Source organism: Juglans regia, chromosome 13, assembly GCF_001411555.2.
Source record: "Juglans regia cultivar Chandler chromosome 13, Walnut 2.0, whole genome shotgun sequence".
NCBI classification, from domain to species: domain Eukaryota; kingdom Viridiplantae; phylum Streptophyta; class Magnoliopsida; order Fagales; family Juglandaceae; genus Juglans; species Juglans regia.
Window position 1 is genome coordinate 743842 of NC_049913.1, and position 16237 is coordinate 760078.

A 16237-nucleotide genomic window follows, 5' to 3' on the forward strand; every position below is an offset into this window, starting at 1 on the left:
CAATATAAATATTTTTAAAAAAATAAAAAACTTCATAATATCATTAAAAAATATTTTCTTAATTATTAAAAAAAAATCATTTGAGACACTTTTTAGATCCCGAAAGCATTTCTCTTTAAAAATAGAACAATGCTATACAATTTTTTTAACTTATACACAGCATATTTTTTAAAATTTTTAATATTTTTTTTTAAAAAAATTGAATTTATTTTTTTTAACTAATTCAATTCTTTTATTCATTATTCATATATTAAATATTTGATAAAAAAATTCAAAAAAATATAGTGTGTAGAAATTATATAAATAGTAAGAAGTTTTGTAAATTTTTTCTTAAAAATATATATCCTCATGTTTCATAAATTTTAAATAATGTATAAAATAGACTTCTGTATAACACGGAATAAATTACATGCCTTTTCCAATTTTTTTTTTCTCTCTTTATTTTAGCCGTGTGGCAATTTAAAATTTTAAAGAAAAGAGAAAATGATTTACCTGGGCTAAAAACGACACCGTTTCTTGGGAAGACGATCTAGAGCCTGCTTAAACCCGGATAAGGCTCTACTCTGTTGGATTCTGCGACTGCGAGTCCAAGGTTGATGCAAACGAGGGTGTCAATGGAGTCTCTATCGTCCATTATCTCGCCCAATACTCTCAGCTCCTCTTCTCACAAGCGCTCTCCATTGGCTGCCTCTCCAAATACCGTTTCTTCCTTATCATTCGCTTCCTTGCCCTCTCAACAGCAACGAACCACCACTCCAAAACGCACTTCGAAAGCCACAAAATCCCTCTCTCCAACAATACCCACGACTACTACAACAAGCATTAATACTAGTTCGATCAATACAACCACATCTCAGCCTCCCAAGAAGGTCTTTATACAACCCCCATTTCACGTATCATCAAAAGTTTCAAAAAAAAAAAGCACAATTTCCTCGGCAATCAGACGTAGCTTAAAGGAGTAAATTTCCTGCTTTCATAAGACTGAATAGCGTTGTTTTTGTTTCTGTGTGGCCAGGTTTTGCTTCCTATTGGATTTGGTACGGAGGAAATGGAAGCTGTTATTATAGTTGATGTTCTGCGTCGAGCTGGTGCGGACGTGACTGTGGCATCAGTGGAGCCACATCTCGAGATTGAAGCTTCTGGCGGCACCAAACTGGTTGCGGACACGTTCATCGTGACCTGTTCGGAACAGGTTTTCGACCTCGTCGCGTTGCCGGTTAGTTTATGCTTTTTTGTTTATTGTATTCTGGTGTAACATTAACCATAAAATTACAGTTCCTGCAATTCGTGGTTAGAAGGAAACAGTATTGCAATGACGAAGATTAGTTATTTAGTGATAAAAAAATGGAATAGACTGGGGAAATTTTAAAAACAAAATGCTTAAAATAAAAGGTAACAGAGAAAGATGTGCGATTGTTTTGGCATGGCAGTGATAGTTGTATACACTTTTTTTTTTTTTTTTTGCGTCCTTAATGGCCAGTTAATTAATTATATGGGAATTATAATCTCGGTTGTAGGCTACTAAGTTGTTGATTGGTTTGACGGTGAATGCTTTTAGTGGTTAATTTATTCTGCCTTGTTTTAAGGGAGGAATGCCTGGCTCAGTGCGGTTAAGAGACTCCGAAGTTCTGCGCAAAATAATGAACAAACAGGCCGAGGAAAAGAGGCTATATGGGGCTATTTGTGCTGCTCCAGCAGTCACGCTACTGCCTTGGGGACTTCTGAGAAAAAAGCAGGTGGCTTACGTGGGTTTATGTCAATTGAGATTTAATGAATCTATAAATACCCATATATACTGGTTGGCTAATTGTGGTGAAGTTCTTCGTGCAAGACAACTTGTCATCCTGCGTTCATGGACAAGCTTCCAACCTTTTGGGCTGTTAAATCAAATCTTCAAGTTTCTGGAGAGCTTACAACAAGTCGTGGTCCAGGAACCACTTTTGAGTTTGCTCTTTCCTTGGTAGAGCAGCTGTTTGGAGAGTCAGTTGCCAACAAGGTTGGACAGTTATTGGTAAGGCCAACTACCTAGATGGTGATTTGTTTGGCATTTCAGACTTTATTCTTTCATAGATATTTAAATTTGTGTTGGAAGCTAAGATTTCGACAATAGTAGTTAAAGCTATTTCTATAGCTAAGGTATGCAAACAAAGCATATGGGATCATCATAGCTGTTGGTGCATTGTTTCTCACTGACACAACTTGTGGAAGCTGTTAGGTTACATTACAAGGTCAACTCATAAACATGGAAAATATAAATTTGAGAGAATAGGAGTGTAATCTTTCTTTTCCAGAGATTCTAGCATGGTTTCAATAAATTATTCAACCTACCAGATCTAAAGTGATCAAATTATATATTAAAACTGTAACCAGCAGATGATTACTTGTGCAGGTTGAAGGTGTCCTTGTTCAGAGGTTTGGCCTAATTGAGATTCAAAATGCTTGTGTTACTCAACTAGATTCTTTTGCATGGATCAGCTGAATAATCACTTACCAAAAAAATATCAGTAGAAGAATTTCTCAGGGTTCACTCTGATGCTAAGATTTTCTGTTGCTTGATAATGAAATGAATGAAATAGAGAACGAATGGTACAAATAAAATCAGAGTGAAAAGGGGAGTACAAGACCAGTTTGAATATCTTTGCTGGCATAGCAAGGGAAGGGTGATATTCTGCAGGAATCAAACTGCAGGAGGTGTATAGGCTCTTTTCCATTGATCGTTAGGAGAGGGAGTTGTTCAACACAAAAATATATTTCTCAAATTGGAATTCTAATCCTATGTATAAAAGAGAAATAGGAAAGTTAAGTAGTTGAATGTGCTTAATCCCCATAAACATATATGTAATTTTTGTCTTTGTGGTTTAAGAATGAATCTGTCATTCGTCTCACATCGTAGTTTCTCTTTTATATTCCTTTTTACCTGTTTCTTAGTGTTGTATTCTTTGCCTGATTAGCTTGAGCTACCACTCTTTGGTTCTTTTGTATTAGTTGGTGTATACTGCTGATGATAGTCCTAGAAAGGAAGAGTTCAACAAAGTTGATTGGTCTGTCAATCACACCCCTCATGTGAGTTGCTTCTCTTTCTGTATAATTTGATGAACGTTCCTTTACAGAAATGCAGCTTGATTAATGACTACCCTTTATTCAATACTCTTGCACATCCTACTATCAAATTGTTTTTCTTTTCTGTCTCTGATAGATATCTGCGTATCTATTTAGGAATGAACAAGAGAAGATCCTTAGAATTCTTCCTTTGTTGTTCTTCTTTATCATCTCTTTGCCGTGGTTTACCTTCAAAATATCATTTGTTGGCCTAAGCATTGCTAGAAATAATTCAAAAACCTTTTGTATGAAAGCAATGTCATTTTTAGAATTTTGCTTGATAGCTTCTTAGTAGCATGAACTCTCAACTATTAACAGTGCTGGTAAATTTCAGTCTTTGCTTCTTCCTTTATAGCTTTGTTAGTCATAGATAAGGGGTTAAGTAGGAAAAACTTCAAGAAGGAATTATCAATATTTTGTATTATAATTCTTCTCTAGAAAACTTGAATAGGATGTTTGGTACAAAATTCTTTTCAACCCCATTAATATGTCAATTCCCTATAAAAACATATTTAAGGAGCTACTTTCTTCACTCTATCTGGTGTCCAGACCAGATGGGTATTAGGATCTGAGATCAATTGTCATCTTGTGAGGCTTGTTTTCCTACATTCTCTGTTCTTGTCTACACTCGTTCTAAAGCACTTTCCAAGTTTCCTGTATCCTTGGTAATCTAGCGCCTGTGAAGGTATCATTGCATGCAGTGTTCAAATTTGAAGGCATATGCTCTCATTGTTCATTGGTTATGCAGGTTCTCATTCCAGTTGCAAATGGCTCTGAAGTGATTGAAGTAGTAACTATTGCAGATATTCTACGGCGAGCAAAAGTGAATGTAGTGGTTGCTTCAGTTGAAAAAAGTGTACAGATTTTGGCATCTCAAGGCACAAAACTTGTTGCTGATAAGCTAATTGGAGATGCTTCTGAGTCAACATATGACCTAATCATTCTTCCGGTAAGATAAATGAACAACTTCTTCTGGGTAATAAAATAGCATTCTTGCAGTTTACGTTTTCTTAGTATTGAGGATGTAGGTATTGTTTAGGAGGTCTTGAATTCTCATTCTACCATTGATATTAGCCTCGTTGTCTCGGTCAAACAAATTATATTTTTACTCGCACAAACTCAAATGAAATTCAAAGTCTTTAAAGTGCTTTCTTATTAATTGGTTGGCTCAGCCCAGGCTTTATGATAATTCTTGTTTCTCAATCATTGAATTCTCCACTATTATTATGCCTATATTGACTCATGCTTTCCTTGTCCGAATTCATGATGTACTCTTTATTATAATTTTTCCTTTTCCATGCTACATCCTTTTAAGTCCATTGTAAATTTCAGGGAGGAATTGTTGGGGCTGAGCGGCTACACAAATCTAAGATTCTCAAGAAGTTGCTCAAAGAACAAGATTCAGCTGGAAGAATGTATGGAGCAGTCTGCTCTTCGCCAACTGTCCTGCATAGACAGGGTTTACTGAAGGTAACTGGAAGCCAATTGATATCATCTTGTTTACAAGTTCCGTATGTTAAAGCTATGCCATTCCTCTGCAAACATACAGGGTAAGAGAGCCACCACTCATCCGTCGGTCATTGACGATCTTACAAAGGAAGCAGTGAAGAGTGCCAAAGTAGTCATCGACGGTAGACTGATCACTAGCAGGGGACTTGCTACCGTAACAGATTTTGCATTGGCTATTGTGAGCAAGTTTTTTGGTCATGCAAGAGCAAGGAGTGTTGCAGAAGGCCTTGTTTTCGAGTATCCAAGGAGTTAGGAGATCCAATTAGTCCAGTCATTATGGATTGAATGAAGGCAATTTTCCATTAGGCATGTGCGAGGCCGATAGCCCTATTTCAGAATTGAGTCTCAGCAGAACTTCTGTGAAAGTCATGATTGCTTTATCCCTTTACCGGAGGACTGATGACAAATCACCATACTGCTTGCCTGTGCGTCCTCAAGCAAATCACATATGGGCAAATATTACAAATTCCTTCACAAAATCAGAGTGTGTTAATTAAAATGCCAAATTGAACCTTGCATTGAGTTTTTACGCTTGACGCCTTCCTCCGAGTCAAATGATAGTATGGTACCCATCACCATCTAGCTCCGTTGCATTGGTAGACGACTGTGGCTAACACGTATATAGCAGTTAGAGATTAAAAGGAAAATTCCGTTGCCGGAACTTGAACCCGGGTCTCTCGGGTGAGAGCCGAGTATCCTAACCAACTAGACTACAACGGATTACGGGTACACCGGCTTCTTTATTTGGTTCTAAACCACAGATAGCTTGTTCCCCCTCTGCCATCGACTCAAGGCTCGCCAACAAATACATCATTCCAATATGAATCCTATGCCTTTTTCACATGCAAACCACTCTCACTTTAAAAACATAATATATATATATATATATATATATAAATAGAAAGAAACAGTAAAAAGTCACGTGAATGTAATTTTTTTATAAGTACAAGTTAGCATTTCTCAATAATAATACTGAAAATTCTAATAAATTTTGAGGAGAATCGTGTTTTTAAAAAAAATATATATAACTACATAACTTTTTACAATATTTTACACAATAATATTTTAAAAAAAAAACGTTATTTTTATAAATTAACTTGTAAAAGTAATATCAATTTTTTTTTTCCGAGCCCATATTTTTACAAGAAGTTTATATAAGACTTGTGCAATTAGAGTTTGTACTTAGTATTATTCAAAAAATAAAGGGTTTGCAAATAGAAATCACGCAAAAAGCTTCAATCTGTAACATAAAACTAATCTCAGTTTTAATTTACAACACAAACTCTATCTTTTTGTCTCTAGTCCTATACATACTGCAGCTACCTAAACTTTGTAGTCAGATGACAGATGCACACACTCTTAACCATTACACTACTACATCAATGATCAACCGCCTACATCTGCGTACTCAAAAAGCACCATTTCCTGTATTCACAATCGGTTTCATCATCTCTACCAAGGGCCAGTCAGTGTCCTTCTCAGGCATCTTCTTTTACTTCCCCACTGCCGATTCATCTTCTCTATTATCTGCCAAAAAACAGAGATAAAAAGGAGTTGTTTAGGCTCCAATTCTGCGGTTCAAATTAACTAACGAAGAGTGTTCAGCTCTTGTCGATAATTTGCAACAAGAACCTTTTTTAATGAATTACAAGAAGAACCTGTTAACGAAAGAAACAAAATGAAATCTTGTTTCACTTGCTAAAATCAATGAAGAAGTGAACTGTTTTCTAGATAATGAGTTTCTCTGTGCATGATTTGTTCAATGAAACCCAAAAGACCATGGATTTTTTATTCCCCAAATTTGAATATGTGAACAAGTATTTGTCGTTTGATTGAAGGCTATGTAATCTGTATTTACGTAAAAACAGTAAGGTAACGAGACATCAAAGGGGACTTCTACCTGGTTTTTCTGCAGCTCCATAATTTCTGCCTGCAGCCAGCCAAAAATGAGGTCAATGAGGGTTTTTCACAGCATCTACGTACCGAATAAACAATCAAGATTTTGAATTGAATTAAAAATATTTTTTCTTTTTTTTTTAAAAAAAAAAACACCTGTTTTTTCTGCAACTCTTGGTTCATTTCTTTGAGTTTTGCAACTTCTGCTTCCAGTTCCAAGGTATATGCCTGCCAGAAACCCAAAAGAGAAGGCGACATTAATTGTCTGTCATTGTTCTATGCACAAAATCAAAATTCAGTAACCAAGCAGGGAAACATTAATTTACAAAGCTGTTTCTGGGTAGGCGATTTTTTTATCCTTGACTTGCAGTTAAGTGGACACTCACACGATCTTGTTCTAGGCAGATTCGTTAGGGGCTTGGCTTTACATTATTGGCTGCAATGTCGTTGGGGAAACAACCTCATCCGAGATACAATGATGGAAGAACCTAAAATGGGTGGGCCAACTCGACTTTTACGCCAGAAACACAATTTAATTCGATCATTAGCAGAGCTCCACAGTTCTAATGCTTTCCCCTCTCCATAGAATAGTCATGGCATTCAGATTCCAGTTAAGGGCGTAGCTACTGCAGTTTGCAATAGGTTGCTAATAGGAAGTCAACTTTATTTTTAAACCACAAAAAATCACTTGCTAACAGAGGGTAATTTCCATGACAGAATTGGCTGGCATGAAAAAAATCCCTTTTCTCCTATTTTTCTTAGAAGTTTAAGGATGTGCTGGTTCTTGTTATTACCCAATTTGACAAAGAAGCAAAGCAACATAACACTGATAATATTAACTGCTAACAAACTATAATGGAGGCCTCAATATGATGCTTACCTGCTTACGAGCCCGTGATCTTGCAGCTGACTCTCTGTTCTTGATCATTCTCCTTTGCCTTCTCTCGACCACTTTCTCCAAAGCCCCACCGCATTTCCTTCCCCGGTTATATAGGTATGGAACTGGTGACAATGACGAGGTATCGACGCTACTCTTTGAAATCACATCTGATGATATCTGACTTGCAGGGGACCCAGCCATACTAGTGACAGCCCCACGACCCAAACCAACCACGCCAATTCCTCCACCCTGAACCAAAGCAGTATTCACAGAAGGCTCTGCAACTCCAACCATTGTACCCCTACTTTGAGGGCTAGCAAGCTGAGCATTGTTTACAAGATGTATGGGAGAGGCAAAAGCCACAGTTGCAGGCTTGGGGAAGAGTGGCTGCTGCTGCTGAATTTGTTGCTGAGAAGCCCTTAGCCCGCCTATATTCATTGCTAAATTAGAAGGCTGATTAGAAACTGGATTATTGTTCTCTATTATCTGATTACCCAAAACCCCATTACTTTGAACTGGCTGTTGAAAGCAAAAGGATAAACCCGTGTTATCATTTGTTCCTGATAGTTCACCGTAGAACCCACTATTATTAGGCCTTCCAATCGATTGAGTATCTTCTCTCACCACGCCAGCTCTCAGCAAAAACTCTTCTAATGTCATCTCTCCCAGAGTTTGTTGCCTCTGCGGCACACTTGATCCCCCATTTCCATTCCCATCTGGAACACCACCGCAGCTGCTTTCCCTAATCAGCAAGTCTCTCCAAACTTCATCCACAGTTTTCTGACTAAGTGTCCGTGGCAATGTCAAAGATCCTTGCCTCTGCAAATTGCCACCCGGGACATTTCCTTCTCTGGCACCAGCTGAAGATGTCACGGCTTGAGTCTCCTCAGCAGTCCATATATTTTTCAAAAGTTCATCCATGTTCATGGATCCAAAATCCTTTCCAAAACCACCCAAGGTATTCTGGAACTCATCAAAGGTCAAGGAGTATACTGAAGGCTGCCGGGCCAACGGGTAATTTCCCTGCGGCTTCCCATTACTACCACTCGCAGGCGGTGCATCACTGAAGTTCTTGAAGTTCATATAAGACCCCATTTTTGGGAAACTTCAAGTAGTGGCAGCAGCTTGAGTTTAGGGAGCTGTCTTATATATAGCATCCACTTGAAGGAGATCGAGTATAAGTCTCAGTTTGATTTGTATTGGTTTCTTTATATACAGATCCAAAGTTCAGCAACGCAGGAAAAATCAGTCAGTGAAGCAGAAAATTCACACAGATCTATCAATGGACTAACCGAGTAAAACCCAAAAACATCAAACTGCATACATAATAATTCTACTGTTGATTTAACCCACAATCAAGTAAATCAGTTCCCCTGAAACCCCCATTTTAGTAAACAAATTGAAATGGCAAATTGCAGCTGAGGAAAAGAAAAACGTAGCTAGCTTGCAATTATTGGAACAATGAAGAGCAAAACTTTCACACATAAGTCCGATTATCAAGAACTTGGTTAGTACACTGTACGACAACCACTAGTTCAAAACCGACAAATCAATAAGAATCCCAAGTCAGAAAACAAGCTCAGCTGTAGCTCGAGGTGATTGAAACCCTTAAAAAAAAAAAATTTTAAAAGCCAAACTTCCGAATAAGACCTCGCGTTGAAGAATCTGAAGTGGTAAAAAGTAGAGGTAACTAGAACCACGCAAAACCGTCCAACACACCCATGACCCATCCAGTACTAGATGCAGATCAGATAAAAGATCCTAGCACTTTTGTCCTGTTTATTCTCCAGCTTCATTCAGATCCAAAACTCACTAACATATGTATCCACAAACTTACAAACAACTTTTAGTGTTCCACTTTTGAGACTAAATTGATCAAAACCGAACTTGTAATTAATAACTAAAGCCAACCAATTATACTCAAATCATAAACAACATGATAGAGATCCAGAACCATATTTAAAAAAAAAAAAAAAACACGCCATTTCTGGTACTGATTTTACAGAAAAGAGGCACTTTCCGATTTAAATTGGTACATGAACATTCAAGCTCCCAACTACAGTGGGGGATCCAATTTTCACGAAAAAAAATGAAATATGATCAGAAAAGACAAGAAAAATGGAAATAAACAGTACAAAACAAAGGGAATGAGTGTGAAAGAGAGAGAGGCTTTTGTTTTTACCTTTTTTTTGGTTGGGGGGAGCGAAATTCGGAGTGGCTGTAGAGAGAGAGAGAGAGAGTCGTGTCGGAAGCTCTGAGCAAGCTTGGGCTGTGGTGTAAGCGACAGGTGTCTTGAGCCGCTTTCCTAGACTCGAGTCGTTATTTAAGGAGGCCTCTCGGGATCGATTTTGAGGGACTTTGATTTTCTGCTGTTTTTTTAATGGTTAGAATATTGGGGGGAGAGACTGGGGAGCCATCGTGATCTCGCAACGTGGCCCAATGATGAAGAGGTTGAAACTTTGACGTGACCGATAGCCAGTGGAGTGTCGACGGGTGGGAAGATCTGGACCGTTGAGTAGAACTTTCCGACAAATAATTTGATGGTGATCATTCTCCTGGATTTATTCGTCCGGAACAGTGCAGGGTGTTTGTTACTGTGGGTTTCTATCCTGTGCAGTGGATCTTAGGAACTGGATGAATTTAAGCCCGTCATGAGATCAGATCCCCTCGTCAGCATGAGTGGATGTGTACGTTGCTTTATATAATAACTTGTCTAAAAAAAAAAATATATATATATATATATATATATATGAGATAAGAAGAGTTGAGATTAAAGTTAAAAAGTATAATAAAATATTGTTAGAATATATTTTTTAATATTATTTTATTTTAAAATTTAAAAAAATTGAATTATTTATTTTATTTTATATTTAAATTTAAAAAAATCGTAATAATAAAATAAGATATTTTTTGAAAACAAATGAGACTTTAGAATCTAGATTTCACATCAATAAGTGGTTTGCATCAAACCGACACGTTTTAGATTACCCAATGTAAAATGATTTATGCACAATAGTTTTATAATATATTTTACAATAATATGTTAAATGAGAGATAATTTTATAAAATATTTAATAAAAATAATATTACTTTAATACTTTTATTTTATAATATTATTATTAAATGTATTGTGAAAATATATTACATTTGTATCAATACTCTACATAACAGTTAAAAAATAAATTCAAAATAAATAAATAAATAAATTAGTTGATTTTTGGCAGGTTTGATGGAGCCAATTCACACCAACGACAGTCAATGTCACATAGGTTGGTTGGTACATAAGACAGGCTTTTTGGAGCTCGAATGTGGTGGCTTCAAGGTGGGTGAAGGGATAATGTTGGGCTGTGCTGCGCATCAGCCAGAAGCCGCAGCATACTCTTCATAAATTTTTTTTTTTTTTTTCACCCCAGCACATTAGGTGTGCTGGACTTCTTCACACAGTAGTGTGTGAAGAAGATTTATTCGACAATGTTAGCCTTTGGACAGATAATCCTGGCCTTGGATGTGGGTGTTAGGCTTGAGTTGAGTTAAGCCATGTTGGTGGTTCAAGGGACAATGTTAGACTCCGAGGATTGAAGTTTGACAAGATTAACTAGGGTTTGATCAGGCTACTTTATATAAATATATATATATACACATTTATTATAAAAATTGCTCCAAATACAAATTATATAAAATAGATTCATAAATTAATATAATTTCATGAAATCATTTAGATTTATTTTATAAAAAAATAATTTTACAATTTGATATATCATATTAAATCATATTATTTTTATATAATCTTTTTGTACTTAAAATATTTTTCATCCTAATTTATCTACTTACGTCAAATTGGTGGATTCTTATATATCGCTTTGTTTACCATAAACATTAGTTGCTAAAGATTAGTGTAGTTATAGGGATTTATGTCTATGTAAGAATAATGCTATTCTTCTCGCTTGTTCTTCCAGTTAGGAGTTACTATTTATATTTTTTTATTATTTTTTATTATTAAATATTTTGAATAATATTATGATTTTTTTATTTTTTAAAAATATTTAAAAATACATATAAAAAATACAAAATACAAAACAAATAACGGGAGCAGATCCACTCCCAGAGGTGGGGAAGCAGCACCACCTCAACGGTTATATTGATTCATATAAAAGACTAGGGTGTGTTTGGCCTCACTACTATTCTTTATTTTATTATTATTTTTTACCTACTTTTTTACTATTTATTACTTTTTACTTATTTTTTATTATTATTTAATATTTTATTATTACTTTTTCATTACTTTTTTACTATTATTCACAAACATTCTCAATATTTTTCAACACTTCTCACTAACGTACCCTAAAGTAATAGAGAAGCTAGATAATAGGGGCAGATCCACTACAAACAAAAAAAAAAGAAAGGCATACAGCACACCAATCAGGATAAGAAGTGGTATGTATTGTGCTGGCACATCCTAGTGGGGGTTCCGTGCACCACGCGGTGTCCAACGGTTGGTTCCGTGACAACAGTAAAAACCCAAAAAAAGGATCCAGACAACTAATGGTGGGCCCCTCGCACCTTCGAATTTTGCATTTCTACGCAATGAACTCACGGCGTCTCGCCAACTCGCCCCCACTAAATTTTCTGTTTTTGTTTGTTTTTAAAAATAGAAATAATTTATACACAATATTTTTTTATAATATTTTATATAATTATATTTTAAATAAAAAATATTTTTATAAAATATCTTATAAAAATAACATAATTTTATCCAATATTTTTATTTGTATATCTGAACTTTTAAAATAAAATAAAATATACTATATTTTAAGAATATGTAATAATATTGACATCATAAAAAAATTCATAAAACTTGATTCACAAATAATTTTATATAATATATTATATCTATTCTACAATAAAAATAAGTTTACAATGATAATTACAATGATAATTCGTATATTTATTTTTATGAAATATTTTTATGATTAAAATATGTCTATAATAATTAACAAACAAGAAACTGTATAATTTATTAATAATGTTAAATAATATGGTATATTTTAAAAAAAAATAGTTGAGTTTATTATTAAAAATTAATTTTTTTATATAAATTTTATATTTATTATTTTTTTAAAAAGGATTGCATAACAATGATAATTACAAATATCGTCACTCGAAATTTAGAAGGCTGAGTAATGATAGACGACATTCTTATGGATCTGTGATGGGACGGGGTATGGCGATCGGACAGCTCACAGCAGTCTCGTTCTTACCTATTTGTTGAATTAACCCATCAATTCTGAAATTCGAACGCTCCACTTATTTTAATTTTAAATGTTTTAATAAATATGTCAATTTTTAATACAAACTCGAGCGAGTCATTAATATTTTTGGCTTTTATAGAATAAAATTCATTAGGCTTTCCTAAACTATTCCAGATAAGATATATTTTCAAATTTTCATTAAGGAAAATACTACTTGGTGGAGTAATGTCATCAATTTGTTGTATCCATTTTTTTTTTAATTGGAATAGCAAGGGGTTTTCGAATTTTACACCTCCATTTTAGAGCATTGGTAATTATTGATACATCTTCATATGTAAAATTATCTGTTTTTAAGAATGATTTTACATATGAAAAAAAAATTTCACATTGATTTATGCATCTTTGAACCAAATAATAATATTTTATTATTTTATATTTGTTTCCTAAAATTATTTTTTATATATATATTTTACAATTAACATCTACTTGGTATTATCAACTTAATACAAATTTTAAGTATCAAAATCATCTTAATATGAATTTTACAAAGTTGATTTTGATGGGTAGGAGAGAGAAAAAATAGTAAAATAATGTTTGAAAAATGAATAGTATTTCTTTAAATTTAAAGAAGTACTATTTATAGTTATGTAAAAATTTAGAGATGCATAAGCCAATGTAGATGAATTTAGAGCATTAGCATTGGATTGATCATCCTATTATTCAAATTTTGACTAATATATAACTTTTTCACGTTTAGCTAATCATTCAAAACTTGAAATTTATATTGGATTAGTCATCACACTCTCTATAATAATAAAATATTATTCTTTTTTATTTTTTATATTTTTTAATTAAATTAAATTTTATTTTATTTTCATAATCTACAATAACCTCCAACAAATCATATTTATTTTTATTTTCACAATCCAACAATCTATAATATAATAATCTCATATGTATATAGATGGTAAAATCTCATATCTATAATATAATAATCTCAAAAAATACTTTTAGACTTGCTATAGTTCTTTTCATATTTAAAAAGAATAATGGATTTACTGTAACTTATAGTTTGGATGAAAACAATTTAGCTAATTCATTGTGGAGTAAATATGGATGATATTTGTTAAATTTGAAGATGAAAATGTATTTGGCTAATCCAATGCCAATGCTTGGACATATTTTTTAAATTTAAAGATGAAGATTGAGATAGAGAAGCCACTACCAATGCTTTTAGAGCACTCTCAATGGATTATTTATGTTATTCTTTAAAATACATCACCAAAACTCATTTTTTCTATTTCACATATTAACTTTTACAATATATCATCCATCAGTTTATTTATTTTTAAATGATGAACAATAAAAAAGAATATGCTTATATGATAAAAATTAAAGTAAATAAAAATGAGGGAGTAAATGAAATATCAACAATAAAAAAATCTTTACAAGATGAACAGTACCCACTACATATAGTAGGGAACTGTAGCTAAATGTATTTTACAATTCATTTTTCATAATCTGATGAAGTTTCTTTTTGGAACAATTCTTTAAATTATTTATATTTTTTGTATAATACAAAAAATATTGGGAGTGCTCTTAGAAGCTGAGATTATGACAATCAAACTATAGGTATTTTCTGGGGTTGTGATCATATGCCATCGGTATTTTCTGGCTGACAATCTCTTCTCCATCATCTTTTTTTTCTCTCTGATGCAAAGCCAACTCGACTATTCCTTCAGGTCCGTTGCCCATTCTTCTTCCGGCAGCTACAACTTTTCTGCAATTCATATCAAACTAGTTTCAAGCTTTTAATTCTCATCATCCTGCTTATAACTGCTCCTTCCTTGTTAATCACCTTCGTGCCCTTCTTTAATTTGGCATCAGGAAAAGCCCTAGACAATATATTTCTATCCACCAGACTCCTTAGGCTTCGTTTGGATCCTAAACTCATCTCAACTAATCATTACAACTTTTTCAAATCTCAATACAAAATATAATAAACAATTCAACTTTTTCAAATTTCAAAATAATAATAATATTAAAAAATAATATTCTAACAATATTTTATCATCTCAACTCAATTCAACTCAACTCACTTCAATATCTAAACACAACCTTAATCTTTTCGCCAACCTTGGCGATGTCTCATTTTTTCTGTTACTTTTCTTTTATCGAATTTTTGAAGAGTACTTTTACCTGGAATTCAATAATTGTAGCGATTCCTATAGGGCGATTGAGTTCGTAGCTAAGGAGTAGTGAGCGAGACTATTGGCACCAGCATTAACTTGATCAAATGCATCTTTAAAATTTAGTTAATATCATACTTTTTTACATTTATCTATTCTGTTTAAATTCAATCCCTACAGGATTAGTCATTTATCCTCTAAAAAATAATAAAATATTATTAAATTAATAATTTATTTATATCACATTTTATAATTCTACCAATTTAATATTAATAATAATTATATTCTAATTAAATTAATATTAAAAAATTATATTTTTAATGATCATTTAATACTAATAATAAAAAATTGAGATTAAATTTATCTAAATTTCTATCTAAATTTCTTATTCACTAACCAAATATCTAATATTATATTTAAATATTCACAAACCATATTTTTAATGGAGTGATAAATTATTATTTTAACTTTTGGTGAATCAATTTGGTTCTTCAAATTTGACTAATCACTGTAATAAAAATTCAAATTATTTTAAAAATATCCAACCAATATGAAATTTTTTAGTACAATTTATCTAAATTTTGACCAACTTTCAACTTTACCTAAATCAATGCGAGTGCTCTAACTTTTTAAATGGATTCTAATCGTTTTCATCCTTTCCAAGTACGAAATTTGCTCTTGCGGCGGTGACATGAATACCATTGAAAAGGTATTTTTTTACTGACTTTTCCTACCACTACATAGACGGATTGTAATAGTTAATTTGATTGTTAAATTTTTTTGTAATATTTTATTAATTATATTATTTGAATAAAAGTTGAAATAATATCTTCTATACATGTCATCAAGTATTTTTATAAGTTTTGTAAAAAAACATTTTATTTTATAAAATAACTATTTAATCTAACTAGATAAATGTGTTTTATATGTTACTTTGACATAATATATATATATATATTAAAATTATGCGGTAATACAGTATTAGACAACTTTTTCCAATGATTTCTAGCATTCAAATCACCACTTTTCTTTCTAGGGCCAGGCTACGGCTACAGCTCCAAGAGACTCGAAATGTCCAACTTTGACTTACGACTCACACCAAAGTCGAAATCCAAGTTAAACTCTGACTTCAACTCCAAATCGGAGCAGATTTCGACTCCTATTGAAGTTGCTAGAATTAAAATCGGAACATTGGAGCCACGGAGAGAGAGAGAGAGAGAGAGGCAACTTAGGAGAAGTTATAAATTCCATCAAATATTCATCCGAAATCCTAAACAAAGCAACCAACCCAACCAAACATTCAATTGATCACATGCTCACACTTCAATCAACAAACAAAGCAATCAAACCCACAATTTTAATAAAATCAAGAAGAGATCATTTAACAAAAAAGAGAAAAAAAATCATAGTAAGAT

The 16237-nt window shown here is 33.2% G+C and overlaps 2 protein-coding genes and 1 non-coding gene across 3 annotated transcripts; 1 reads left to right on the forward strand and 2 right to left on the reverse strand.

Annotated features, from left to right (window-relative positions):
- Positions 1–556: 556 nt before the first annotated feature.
- On the forward strand, positions 557–5190 carry LOC108988949 (protein DJ-1 homolog C). The gene is made up of 8 exons (XM_018962373.2): positions 557–869; positions 1016–1216; positions 1587–1736; positions 1832–2011; positions 2986–3063; positions 3848–4048; positions 4432–4569; positions 4649–5190. The coding sequence occupies exons 1-8, from the start codon at positions 597–599 to the stop codon at positions 4859–4861; spliced, it is 1434 nt and encodes a 477-aa protein (XP_018817918.1). The 5' UTR covers positions 557–596; the 3' UTR covers positions 4862–5190.
- A 65-nt stretch (positions 5191–5255) lies between these two features.
- TRNAE-CUC lies at positions 5256–5328 on the reverse strand. Its single transcript has one exon. It is a non-coding gene; the product is annotated as a tRNA-Glu (tRNA).
- Positions 5329–5829: 501 nt separating this feature from the next.
- On the reverse strand, positions 5830–9697 carry LOC108988934 (ABSCISIC ACID-INSENSITIVE 5-like protein 7). Its single transcript, XM_018962351.2, has 5 exons — positions 9567–9697; positions 7385–8590; positions 6661–6732; positions 6509–6538; positions 5830–6135 (listed from the first exon to the last, which is right to left on the reverse strand). The coding sequence occupies exons 2-5, from the start codon at positions 8477–8479 to the stop codon at positions 6061–6063; spliced, it is 1272 nt and encodes a 423-aa protein (XP_018817896.2). The 5' UTR covers positions 8480–8590; positions 9567–9697; the 3' UTR covers positions 5830–6060.
- Positions 9698–16237: the final 6540 nt, after the last annotated feature.

Bases quoted from the DNA above. Each gene is read 5' to 3' on its own strand.
- LOC108988949 (XM_018962373.2), top strand. From the start codon at position 597: ATGCAAACGAGGGTGTCAATGGAGTCTCTATCGTCCATTATCTCGCCC. The intron at 870-1,015 runs GTCTTTATACAA...CTGTGTGGCCAG, and splicing joins CATCTCAGCCTCCCAAGAAG to GTTTTGCTTCCTATTGGATT. The intron at 3,064-3,847 runs GTGAGTTGCTTC...TTGGTTATGCAG, and splicing joins CTGTCAATCACACCCCTCAT to GTTCTCATTCCAGTTGCAAA.
- LOC108988934 (XM_018962351.2), bottom strand. From the start codon at position 8,479: ATGGGGTCTTATATGAACTTCAAGAACTTCAGTGATGCACCGCCTGCG. The intron at 6,539-6,660 runs GTGTTTTTTTTT...GGCTGGCTGCAG, and splicing joins AAGAGTTGCAGAAAAAACAG to GCAGAAATTATGGAGCTGCA. The intron at 6,136-6,508 runs GTAGAAGTCCCC...GTTTTTTGGCAG, and splicing joins TGGAGCTGCAGAAAAACCAG to ATAATAGAGAAGATGAATCG.